The 14,163-nt window shown below is 35.2% G+C and overlaps 2 protein-coding genes across 2 annotated transcripts; both read left to right on the top strand.

The window, feature by feature from the left end:
• Positions 1 to 6,169: 6,169 nt before the first annotated feature.
• Positions 6,170 to 6,445, top strand: EV154DRAFT_409256 (uncharacterized protein; the record flags this gene model as incomplete). The annotated part of the gene is made up of 1 exon (XM_051595358.1): positions 6,170 to 6,445. A coding segment is annotated over one exon (276 nt), but the record flags the coding sequence as incomplete, so codon positions are not given.
• Positions 6,446 to 12,889: 6,444 nt separating this feature from the next.
• EV154DRAFT_564013 (uncharacterized protein) lies at positions 12,890 to 13,417 on the top strand (the record flags this gene model as incomplete). The annotated part of the gene is made up of 1 exon (XM_051605814.1): positions 12,890 to 13,417. One exon carries the CDS (start codon positions 12,890 to 12,892, stop codon positions 13,415 to 13,417), a length of 528 nt encoding a protein of 175 aa, XP_051457159.1.
• Positions 13,418 to 14,163: the final 746 nt, after the last annotated feature.

The raw sequence follows: 14,163 nt of genomic DNA, 5'->3' as shown, positions 1-14,163 counted from the left end.
CTAACATCTAAACAACAAAAAAAAGTGACGGTTTTCATAGTAAAGCCACTGAAATATATTAGTCACAAAATCATAGTTTACAAAAATACACATAAATATAAGCCACAAGAAAATACACTTAAATATAAGCAACAAAAAATGTTCACCTAAGATTCAATTATCCTTTGAATAAACTTATTGAGTTCTGATAACACTCGTACTTTTTTTGCATACCGCTCGTAGCGGTTATGACTGTGTAAATACTTATTTTGACGGATAATAACCGGACTCTGTTAAATATACAAGTAGCTGGAACTCCCGCTTTGGCCGTCATCTATTGTAATGCTGGTACAATCTTATACAGTCTATTACCTTAACAGCCCCACCATCAATTTGCTGTAATAAAGTTAAAAACTGTGTCATCGTTATGCAGTAATTAATTTCATAGCCAGCCTATCTTAAACCAGTTATTACCATAATGCCCGGATGTATAGGATGGTGTCATTGGACAAAAATATATAGATGGGGACAAGATAATGACTGCATCTATGATAATTCAGATTATAGCTCAACTATGACTGGTTTGATATTCGTTATATGTTATAAAAGATCGAACATCATTCGCTTTGCGAATCAAGCTGATGAGGAATTGAATTTTAATAATGGATTAATTATAGCATATATTCGGACATGCTATAGAATCATAGGATGAAACTATAGAAAAAGTTGTATTCAAAAGGGTTTAATATTAGGATTTCTGGGATGCAATCCTTTTAATGTTGTACAAAAAAACATATACAAACTACGTATACTTACGCATTGGAAATAATAAACCTCACCTTTTTATGTGTCTTTTTTAGATCCTGCAATGATCACCGGAATTGCAAGAATATATCGTTTTGTACCCATAGTGCTCACGTTAAATATATTATACAAGTAAAAAGCAGCTTTACGTAGATATATTCACTAAAAAAAGCTAATGTCGCACTGATGATAGTGAGACAGAGTATCAGCAAGACGATTAAAAAACTAACAATCTTAAGGCGAACATACGTTTAATATTGCTGGTACCCAGCGTACATACAGTTGTGGACTACGGTTGTATTTAAGCCGAATCCACAAGGGTGCTTAAAGATGAGGGATAGCTCGGTAATTTATTTTTAAGACAATACGATATATAAGCCAGACAGTGTATTATAAGGCTTACCCTGAATAAAGTCAAAACCTAATCATAAAAGGCTATTTTACTATTATTAAATAGACGAAATTTAAGATGGTACAGTGAGTGGACAAAACTGTTCGAGTGTTTAGAAAATTTCAGTCCCATCTTTGTCAACAATGTGTAAACTCCTCGAAATAATTTCAAATTTTGACAGATACCAGTGCACGCGTTGCTACACCAGCAATAACGTTTTTGTATTTTTTGCGTCACAGGAACAGCGGATATTCTGGGTTTAAAACTGCTTATCACTCGAACAGTTATGTCCAGTGCTGAAATTTTTTAGAAAACCATAAAAATCTTTCGAAAAAACAGTCATATAAGCCCCAAAAAAAATTTTCAGACAGGTTTTGGTGGCTAGTCCACATATTATTTTTTTCTCTTTATTTTCGTAATATAAGACTTTACTCATTAAGATGACAAAAAGCATTTCTTTGACATTAAAAAACGAGATCATTAAATTACTAAACGACGGGCTTTCTTTTCGAGAAATAGCAAAAAAAGTGTCTGTTAGTTTGTCAACCATTGCAAAGATAAAAAAACAAGCTAATCTCGACATTCACAAAAAAATTGGTGGAGCACCTCGCAAGATTTCAACATCAACAGGTCGCTCATTGATTAGAGGCTTCAAAACAAATGTGAACAAGACTGTCAAGGATGCTGTTGAGGCTCTAAAAAAGGAAGAAGTGTTTGTCTGCGGAAGGACTGTTCGCCGCATGTTGAATTCGGCCGGGATGAAGGCTGAACATAAGCCTAAAGTACTGCCATTAACACCAAGCCGTAAAAAGGCGAGACTTTCTTGGGCCAAGGTCCACCAAAACTGGACTGTTGATGATTGGAAGAATGTTGTTTTTAGTGACGAAACGAAAATAAACCGTATTGGCTCTGACGGAGCTCAGTGGTTTTGGAATGCCACAGACGAAGAGATCCGAGATTGTCATCTCCAACATTTGTACAAGCATGGTGGTGGAAACATAATGTTGTGGGGTTGTTTTCTCTGGGAAGGTCCTGGATACATTGTTCGTATCGATAGTACTATGGACAGCAAGTTATACTGTGATATTTTGAGCGACGATCTAACGGCCAGTGTTAGTTACTACAATCGAAGTATCAAGGATGTCGTATTTCAGCAGGATAATGACCCAAAACATACCTCGAAAATGGCAAAAAACTGGTTTCAAAACAATGACGTACGCGTATTAGATTGGCCCTCATATTCCCCAGATCTAAATCCGATCGAGAATCTCTGGGCGATAATAAAAAAACGACTTTGCGCCTACGAAACGGCCCCAAAAAGCTTAACCGAGCTATTCGACCGGATCACCCAGGAATGGGACAAAATTGCCCCAAAGTTATGCCAAGACCTTGTAATATCTATGCCAAAAAGGATTGAAGCGGTTATCAACGCCAAAGGAGGAAGAACCAAATATTAGTCGTAAAATTTTCCATTGGACAAAACTGTTCGAGTGTCCACAAAATTTTATGTAATTTTCGTTACACCAAAAATGGGCCTGAGTTTAAATAAAACCAATTTTTATTTGTAATAGTCAATTAACTATTGTACGTAATTTTCGCGGATTTTTTGTATGCTATTACGATATGGAAATAAGAGAAAATGTAGCTTTTTAAAAACACTCGAACAGTTTTGTCCACTCACTGTAGCATTAACGTATAGGTAAATAATAACAAACAATTAATATAATTTACAAATGAATAGTACATATTCTTAATCGAAATCGGGTTATAACATGAAGCACATTGTTTGGTTTATTACAGACAATGTTCTAACAGCGTAAAACCTTCCCTCATTACTAAGTTTTTTACTGTTATGAATTCCCAAGTTGACGTAGTTTCTTATTTTGGGGGTGTATTAGGCATCCCCAGGAAGGCTAGTAGTGCCAAAATTAAAGTTATAACAATAATCTTTTACGCATCTATGAAAATGCTTGTCAGTCTTCCAAAGTTTTAAGACGGAATACTTATTTTACCAGTTTGTTTATAATAAAAAAAGTAGTCTGGAACAATGAAAAAAGTCCGGAGTAGTGACGCAAGTAAAAAAGATGCAGATCATTTTGTTAAGAAAGAGCCATCAAACGGAACTAAGACTAAAAAATACTAGACAACGCTTTGTGCCAACATAGAGGACAGATGAACTGTCATAAAAAAAAGGCAGGAAGACGATTTGTACGGAATAAGAGGCGTGGCATTTTTTACAATTCTTATATAGAATCATATGTAGGGCTGTTTTGGTCACCTCTTTCAAATATACACTATACAAGAGTACTGTTACCTGGCATACGAATGTGCCTATAATAAAAGATTATCATTTCAAAAAAAAAGATATTGGGAAATTCGAGAGATATAATAACGAATTAAGAATAAAAATAAGAAATTTGACGAAGTAAAAATTATCATACAAAAATGAACTAATGTCTGTATTATTCAATACATTGGGGTTTTTATATACATATTTAAGGCTGGATAAATGTCAATCATTTGAGTAAAACCTGCAAAATATATAATAGGCGTATTGTCAATTAATGATGGAGCATCTCAAGATACCTTCGAGAATCTTGTTATTGACGAGCGATCATATAATTCGATTGTATTATCTGGAATAAATGTATGACTGTTGTTTTCTATATACTGATAAGTAATCTATGCGTAGTAAATAGAGTGTAAAATAGCATGTATTTAATTTAAAGAATAATGTAATTATGACTTACAAAAAGGTTATCAATTAAAAACGTGACGTTGACGGATGCTTTGATCATTTGCGTATATGGCCATGGCGCTTTGATTATTTATAGACAGCACTGTTAGAGCTGCCTATCAGTCTGTATCGGCAGCAATAAATTAACATTCCCATCAATGCCAGTAACACTAGGGGCCGAAACCGCTATAGTCAAGGAAGCATTAATAGCAACGGTAATAGCATCAACCGAGAAAAATATTTTGCAAGCGCGTTAGGAAACGAAAGAAAAACAGAAGCGAACTACGGATTTGCCTTGGCAGTTTATCAACACGTCCTCTCATGAGAAAAAAATATACTACCACACGTCCCCTCATGAGATCAAAATATACTACCACACGTCCCCTCATGAGAACAAAATATACTACCACACGTCCCAAGTCATAATAAAGACCGTGAAAAACGATTTAAATGTACAGTCTAAAAGTACTGTTATGTTTACAAATGTGACACGAAGAGACATAGAGACAATAAACTCTTTGCCTCTTCATTTGGACTACGTGTATTCTCCCTGACGTTAGTTTTTTCTTTTACTGATTTCAGACGGGTAATTCTCTTCTTCTTCTTATGCTCTTCTTGTATGCCTAATTTTAATGCAGGAACAAAGTCATGTTTGGAATTTGTCATGATAAAGAAAGCTTGAGTAGCTTGTGATTTTGTACCCATCCATAAAATTGTTTAAAACGGTTCTATTGGTACGGTCTCCCATTCGAATATGAAACAACTTTCACACACATTTTTTGATCGCATTTTTACTTATCTCAAAAATATAGTTTTAAACATAGCGAACGAACAAAAATACGTCCAATATACAAATTTAAGGGATTTTTTGCATGTAGAGAAAGAATGCTTCACTACACTCATTGTTTTGACATTCACTTATTTATGGATCATTAGCTGCCATCTGGCTTCATTAACATTTCGCAATTGTGTTCAGGTCTATATACCGTTTGGGCCAGAAATCAGGCCTTTCGAAAGATAATTCAGATTTAATGACTCCTTTCCATAGATCTGCTAGTGATGTCTAGCACGGTAAGCAGTCAAAATATTACGTTGAGAAATAACAGTAGAACATTTTTCGGTGACTTCAAACGATGCCATATATGATGATTAAAAGTTGTTTCAGGACTTGACTACTTTTATTTATACTAGAGTAAGATTCGGAGCAGTTTACCAAATTACAAATGCTATAAATTTCCAGATTGGGTGATTCAAAGGAGTCGAATGACAAATCGGTTTATTTGCCTAGACTTTACAAATTAGGAAAAAGAATGAATGTCGAAACAGGTCCCATTCCGTAACATTTTCTGAACAACTAGAAGATTACGTTGCTTATAGTAGAATGTCACACCAAAAGGCGTAAGTACTGCGACAGACAAAATGCGGTATTTCAAAAAAATACTGTAAGAAATGTGGTTTCCAATATATTTGAGATCCGAACATCGTGCAATTACACTTTCAGCAAGACAAGGCATCATTCCATGCTGAAAATTAAAATCATTTTGACTAATTGACAGAGTTGTCTGTTTCGTTAATTATATCTGGACTTTCAAGTCGTTTAATAATAAGCAAAAAATAAGACCGCCAGGCTTTTATTATAAAAGGCCTTGAGTAATGCTTTGATATACTGAGTACGTGTCAGAAATCAAGTTGAAAGTCAGTTTCTCCTATCGTCCAATTGGAATGAGTTGACTTTGTTCTATACTGATAGGTAATAAAAGTTAACTAAAAGAGTAGCGCTATTTTTTTCCCTTTTTTTTCTTTTGTGTATTTTTTTTTTTTTTTTTTTAGCATTAGTTGTGTTGAGCATCATGGAGAATACTGAACTTTTTCGCAGTAATGTGGCGTTGTCGGAAGAGCTATTTCCAGGAGTCGGGTATGGTAAAGGGTTGAATGATTCGATTGGTCTTGCACTTTCTCGTTTGGAGCCACCATCCGAGGAGGTTCAGGGCCTGTTGGATTATTCAAACCTTCCTGCTTGGTCTCCTGATTCAATGTTTGAATTTTTTAACTTGAGTTCTGCACCTACTCAAGTTAAAATCGTATTGCCGGAAGAGGACCAAACAACCGGATTTTCAGAAAAAATTACGGATAGTTTGGACACACCACCGGTTGCCATCAGAGCAGTATTAGCGGCAGCAATCAACAAAACAGTCTCTTCCAGCTCAAAGGCTCAAAAGAGAAAATTCGTTTCTTCTTCCGGACCAGACGAACCAAAAAAGCGAAGCACAAGCAACGAATACAAGTGCTCAATTTGTGAACGGGTATTTCAAAAAAAGTACAATTTGGATACGCACGTCAAAACCCATGATAAAAACAGGGTAAAAAACTTCAGTTGTACTGATTGCGATATGTTGTTTGATAGAAAATCACATTTAAACAGACATACCAAAACAGTCCACCAGCAAAGAAAAGAACACATCTGCGGCCATTGTGGATCTCAATATACTCGATCCGAAAACCTCAGAAAGCATGTCGATAAGAACCATGGAAACAATTAATGTTTTTTTATATTTTTCCCCTTTTAATATTCCATACCTTTCGTTCTTTAACACTTTTCTCCTTCTTCGTTCCCCATTTCCCCCACCACTTTTATAATAATCCCCTTTGCTTGAATAAAATTTAAAATAACCCGAATATTCTGTGTTAACGTGTCCTTCGTTGGTCGGTAGTCATCCAAACACCAGCCTCACATTAGGCAAATAGTGGGTTTTAACTGTGAAAGGATTTGTATTCGGTTACTATCAATGAAGTTCGGCAAATTGTTCATGAGTTTTTTAGCCACAAAAATTAAGGAAAGAAATAAGAGACATCGAAAAAGCCCGTTAAAAAATTAGTTTTGTGGCCAACATTTGTTTCTTTTGAAGTAATCACATGGCACTGACGCTGGACAAAATATGCACAATTTCACAGCTCAGCTTAGTTTTTCTCCGCTCGTATTGCATACAAAACTGATCGGGCAGCAGACAAGATCTTCGTCACAGGCAACGTTAAATACATAATTTTTGTCTTGTACGGGGATCAGAAACAAATGATGTACATATTACTTTGATGCTCAAATTCAAACAAGATATTACAAAGCTTAAGAATTCCAATACCATAAGACTTAAGCTCATCAGCCAATAAACAATAAAATACGTTTGCTCACTAAAACGAAAAAACAAGATTAGAGATGCCGCCATTTCGTTTGACGTAAAGAAAAACGATGGAAACCCAGATGCTGTTTCAAATCCACCAGTATGAATGGCACAATATTTGCTGAGTTAAAGGGTAAAAATTGATTATAGTGCAAAGTGGATGCGATCAAACCGATTTTCAACTTTTTTTTACTTCAAATGTCCATGACCAAAACAATGATTCTTCCATATTTTGATACTAACCCTAGAAAAATGTTTTCGTAGTTAATATGACCACAAATATGAGTAAGGTTCCACAACTACCCCAAATTCATAACGTTGGGACACTAAATCGCGGTCTGTTCTCCGTACGTTAATCTCACGCCTATTAGCAATTTGCGTCATAAGGCTATTTGCAGTATTTAGTTTGCCCAAAGACAGCACAACAGGCTGCCCCAGTAATAGCAGCAGAAACATCGAAAGAGAAGATAGAATCAGCCAGTTGATAAACAGAATGGCCCGTCCTTGATTGGTTGTAAAGTGAAAAAAACGTACAAAACCTAAAACATTTTAAATCGCTTTTTGCGGCAACTAATAATTCTGCCATTGGGTTATCGAGACAGATATTCTGACATCGGATTCGAAAAGCGTAAATATCTATCGTTCCATGGAGTTGAACGCCGATTTTGACTGCAATTACGACTTTGAATGACCTAAAAACAGTTCTACCATCAAGGTCAAATATGTCTTGTTTGTTTAGACTTTGTCTCACGATGCATCCCCTAAATTAAAGTGCTTTCCAATGTTAGTTAAAAAAAAAACTAGAATAATTTGAGGCCTGAAATAATACGTTTAATATTCTTCTCAAACATTTTATTCACGAAAATTATAAGACCGAGGTTCACTTATCGTTAATGCTTTAATTCTAACAACTGTCCTCCTAGCTTGATATTTTATTCTTTTGCCGAAATTGTATTTGAGTACATAGATTCGGTAAGAGCTTGTGAAAGTAGCTAAATAAAAAAAAAGTATTCGGAAAAGTTTGAAATAAAGTTGGATGAGTTTCTTTTCTACCCAAGTAAGTTGGCAATCCTCGGAACCCTTGACTACAATTACTTAACAATTAAATCTTGGTGACTGTTGGGAAAGCCAAAAAATACATAACTTTAGTAAACCTACAAGGTATAAGGTGATAAAAATGTACGAAGTAATTTGTCATAGAAAGGGTTACATAATTTTTAGCGACATACATCAATCAATCCAAGAGGACCATAATTATATTTATTCCATGGATCAAAAATTGCGTTTTTCTCAACAAATCATCAGATTATACTACATAAATCCTATGAGATTCCAGATTAATTAATGAGCGTGCGATATCATCCGGACCAGCCATCCAGTAATCGTAAAGCAAATGGCATGACTTCAGAGCACAAACCATGCTTAACAGCTGGTCTCCAAATATATTTAATGTCTCTGTTATTTTGGCTTTGAAGCAGCGAATAGATTTATTTTGGCATTTGAGTTCTCATTCCATTATAAGATAACGCTCGTCAATGCCGACAAAAAACCCTGTTAGAGATGCCCGCATGCATATACAGTGAGTGGACAAAACTGTTAGAGTGTTTAGAAAGTTTCAGTCCCATCTTTGTCAACAATGTGTAAACTCGTCGAAATAATTTCAAATTTTGACAGATATGAGTGCAAGCGTTGCTACACCAGCAATAACGTTTTTGGATTTTTTGTGTCACAAAAACAGGGGAGATTCTGGGTTTAAAACTGCTTATCGCTCGAACAGTTCTGTCCAATGCTTAAATTTTTAGAAAACCATAAAAATCTTTCGAAAAAACAGTCATATAAGCCCCAAAAAAAATTTCAGACAGGTTTTGGTGGCTAGTCCATATGTTATTTTTTACTCTTTATTTTCGTAATATAAGACTTTACTCATTAATATGACAAAAAGCATTTCTTTGACATTAAAAAACGAGATCATTAAATTACTAAACGACGGGCTTTCCTTTCGAGAAATAACAAAAAAAGTGTCTGTTAGTTTGTCAACCATTGCAAAGATAAAAAAACAAGCTAATCTTGACATTCACAAAAAAATTGGTGGAGCACCTCCCAAGATTTCAACATCAACAGGCCCCTCATTGATTACAGGCTTCAAAACAAACGTGAACTAGACTGTCAAGGATGCTGTCGAGGCTCTAAAAAAGGAAGAATATTCTGTCTGCGGAAGGACTGTTCGCCGGATGTTGAATTCAGCCGGGATGAAAGCTGAACATAAGCCTAAAGTACTGCCATTAACACCAAGTCGTAAAAACGCGAGACTTTCTTGGCCAAGGTCCACCAAAACTGGACTGTTGATGATTGGAAGAATGTTGTTTTTAGTGACGAAACGAAAATAAACCGTATTGCCTCTGACGGGGCTCAGAGGTTTTGGAATGCCACAGACGAAGTGATCCGAGATTGTCATCTCCAACATTTGTACAAGCATGGCGGTGGAAACATAATGTTGTGGGGTTGTTTTCTCTGGGGAGGTCATTGATACATTGTTCGTATTAATAGTACAATGGACAGTAAGTTATACTGTGATACTTTGAGCGACGGTCTAACGACCAGTGTTAGTTACTGCAATCGAAATATCAAGGATGTCGTATTTCAGCAGGATAATGACCCAAAACATACCTCGAAAATGGCAACAAAATGGTTTCAAAACAATGACGTACGCGTGTTAGATTGGCCCTCATATTCCGCAGATCTAAACACGATCGAAAATCTCTGGGCCATAATAAAAAAACGATTTTGCGCCTACGAAACGGCCCCAAAAAGCTTAACCGAGCTATTCGACCGGATCACCCAGGAATGGATCAAAATTACCCCAAAGTTGTGTCAAGACCTTATAATATCTATGCCAAAAAGGATTAAAGCAGTTATCAAGGCCAAAGGAGGAAGAACCAAACATTAGTCGTAAAATTTACCATTGGACAAAACTGTTCGAGTGTCTATAAAATTTTATGTAATTTTTGTTACACCAAAAAATGGGTCAGAGTTTAAATAAAACCAATTTTTATTTGTAATAGTCAATTTACTATTGTACATAATTTTGGCCGTTTTTTTGTATGGTCATACGAAATCGAAATAAGTGGAAATTTGGCTTTTTAAAAACACTCAAACAGTTTTGTCCAGTCACTGTAGTGGGACTTTGCCGTAAGTTTGAAATTTGTTCAACCAAATGTACAAAGATATAAGATCTGGGTTCTATTGCGCTGAACATACGACTATTTTTTTAAGATTAACTATGTTATCGTGAATACAATAAAAATGTAAATGACAATCATTGGTTATGAACGAAACAAAAATTATTTTAAATGCCGACAAAGCACACAAAGGTACCCTATAGTCAGTATAAACGTCTAAGTTGGAATACGTCTGACGTGACGAAGAGGTAAAACTGAAATCTTAATGCTCTCAGCAGTTTTTGTGATAGAACTATACTAGAAGGTTTGATTCTTCGTCTGATTTTTCAAGAAACTAACTCATTGAGTTGGTATAGCTTATTTTTTTTTGAGATATTCTTTCGAAAAATTAAGAATGGACACTTGATTAACGGAGCCTTTCAAAGGTTTTTTTGCTACAGTTGTAACAAGAGCATTTGTCGTTTATTAAAGCACCGTTAATGACATTCTAAACGGAATTGATAAAACCGAGTTTTCTTGTAAAAGAGAATGCAGTTAGTTTGAATTTCATACTTGTTTTCTCAATGGAGATAAAAAACATTTCACATTCATATAGGACAAGTCATTGTATAGCATAGCCAAAAACGACCGATTTTGTAACCAGAAACAACTTTAAAACTGTCCTGGAAAGTTCAACATGACTTGAGCTGCCACTGTTTTACTATCCATTAGTGGACACTCTTGAGCCCTAATATCAACCAGCTATTCCTGCCTTGTGCTTTGAAGGCACCTCCCCACTAGCTTTAACGAAAGTAGCCATACACCATAATGCAGCAGATTTGCATTCGAAACAGAATCATCTACTACCACACCTGGTTAAACAACAATCAGGGGTACTGGTGTTATTGTAGAATATCAGCGAAGATTAAAAATAACAAAGAGAACGATCGATCTGCTTGAATGTTGATTTGCTTTCAAAAACATGGTTGCAATAGTATCGTTTTACACACTATCCAAATATGATCAAATTGAGCCAGTACCATGTTTGTGATCTTGAGTGTGAATGTAACCTTCATTTTAACCGTCAAAAAAATGAGATAGGCAACTAAATGATACTGTTCTTACATACCTTCTTGACTATATTCATGCTTTCTTATCATTCCTAATTTTTTTTACACATAACTTTGGGATAATGCGGAATAACATTAAAGAAAAATTAATGTTGCCGGAGGTAGTAATATTTACGTCAGTTATTTTCCTTCTTATTGTAATACAGTCAAGTTAAACCACGTCCTATTTAATTATGTTTATACCTTGTAAATACTGACTTCCCGTTACAAAGGTATTTTTTTTTGTTGACTTAAAGACTAGTGATTTTCGCGCATAGTAATTCACTATGACTTACAATTATATCCCCGAACACTATTACGGATATGTTTTACTCTCAATTATAGCCAGCCTGGAATCAGCCTTTGTGTATTTTGAAAAAGGAATAAGAAAGAAACCAATTTTTGCACATTTACTGTTATTATGCGTATTAAAATGTCAATCACTTAATCGTTTACCCTATACCTTTTTGGGAACTTTACAATATCTATTTGTAGCTGGACGACGTGTCTAGACAATATAAGACACTCTGCGTTTGTTGTGATAAACATATAATATACTAAAATGTTGTGATACCCATAATTAAATCATAGTAAGCTTCATTTTTTAGCGTTTGTTCGAAGGGGTATAATATTCCGGAACAAACACAACTTATTTGTGATATAAGAATCAATTCGCGGGTCATGATACTGTTATATCTTATGCCCCAAATATGCAATATGATTAACCAGCTTCCAGACTCATTATTTATCATTGATCCGTCAGCTCTTTAAATCCTTTGTCATGATCCACATAAACTATGACTAACTTTGGTCATTGCTTATTCTTTTATTTAATTTTATGTTTTCTTTCTCTATAAATACATATAGCTGATCAATTTCACTTCTCTCGTTTTTCTTTATCAGATATATTTCCTAATCATCTTCTCTTTTCTTTTACTATATCATTAAATAAATAACCTGCTTTCAAGAAGCGATTCATTGTCGGTCCTGCCCTTCCTGTCATGTTCCTCCCTCGTTCCTGACACGAGGACTCCGGATTTAACATCCTCTCAACTAAATTGTTATGCCGTTTTATGTCCATTCAAGAGGAAGAACAAAAGTAGTTCTTGCTTGGATCAAATCTGTTACCAGACGGTTTTCAAACGGACCGACACAACATCAAAAGCTTAAAATATTTTAAATTGCATTACCCTGTAGACTCAATGCGAATAAGAAAAACTTAATAAACTTACGATAGCCTACTCAATTCATTTCAAGTGATCGATAGAATAATAATTTTAATAATTTGCTTTTAAAAAACGAATGGGGATCGCCCGGTGGATTCATTCTAGACATGCGAATGGGATCTGTATCGTACAAATTCCTCCGTATATCCTTCACGATTTCCAAAAAAAAGTTCACTGATTTAATTCGGACAGCGGTTTCTTATCGGCCAATCGGAATTGACTGGTCTTTAATTATAGTTCTAGATTAGAAACAAAGCAGGGAAATTTTGTTATCCTCTTTTTCCCACTTTTTTCCCTAAAGTTTTTGGAATGAATAATAACGGTGGAATAGACTTTTCTCAAAATCAAGCTAACATCAGTATGGAGTTGTTCTGTAACGGCGAGTATGGCCATGGCTTGGATCAGTCAACTGTTCATGAGTTGCAATTATTGGATACTTCAATAATTAAGACTCTTGAGCAGTTGGCTGGAACAGCCATGCCTGCTCTGCCCGTTGCAGACAGCTCCTATAAGGCAACATCGCCAACCGCTGCAGCAATATCGTCTGTAACAGTGGATGATACAGCAACCCCGACGGTAGCAGCAATCAACCCCACAAGACAAAAAAGAAAAGCAACCTATGCCGCTCCCTCGGAAAACCAAGGCAATAAAAAACAAAAGAAAGAATTTGCTTGTTCGTTCTGCGATTTCGTTTGCAATCGTAAATATAATTTAGAAACTCACATGGTATTGCATAATCCAAATCGTAAAAAAAAATATCAATGTACCAACTGTGGTCGCGGTTTTGACCGCAAAGCAGACGTCAAGCGTCATATTAAAAATGTTCACAAGAAATAAAAAAATCTTCGCCATCCAGGCATCACTGACCCTTTTTTAACGATTCTGTCTCAATGAGTGTTTAATTTTTATTTAGCCTTGAAAGTAAAATAAAAAATAAAACAAAAAAAAAGATCATCAGCTACGATTTATTTTTTTCATTTTTTCGACTTTTTGGGGATCACCATATACACGATCGTTCTCCAATAGAAAAAACACGGAATCTTAACCAACGCCAGTATTACTTACGGTTTAGGATGTCAAATACGACAGTTGAAGGACAATAAAAAAGAAGTCATCGTCAGTCATACCAACCAGGTTATTGCATTACCCATTTAAGATGCCGTCATAAAAAATAATAGATATTAGTAGTTATGTATAAATTAATATCTGGCTGTAATCATTTGGCTAAATATTTGCTGTTTTACCATAGGGCTGACTACTAAATTTAGTGTGTCCACAATTGGGCGAAAGACTCTAATGGTAGCAATCAAGAGATTAACATTGTAAATATTAACAATCATTGGCACTTCTTAACTAACTATTGGAGTCGTGACAGCTGTCGTTTCTTAAATGGTAAGTAAAATGCAGTTTATTTTTTTACAGCATTATAACTATACTTACCGATTGGAATTAAAAGAGTATATGGTTTCCGTTCAATCTGTTTGTTTTCATGATTAGAATGGCCAATTTCGACATCTACGCATGTGTTTGAATGAAACAACAGTAATTCCGAATTTTGTAAAGGACTGAAAATTAGCAGATTA

This window comes from Mucor mucedo (assembly GCF_025094135.1).
Source record: "Mucor mucedo strain NRRL 3635 chromosome Unknown EV154scaffold_51, whole genome shotgun sequence".
NCBI lineage: Eukaryota > Fungi > Mucoromycota > Mucoromycetes > Mucorales > Mucoraceae > Mucor > Mucor mucedo.
Note: the sequence above shows the minus strand (reverse complement) of the source record. Positions and strands in the feature narration are given on the sequence as shown.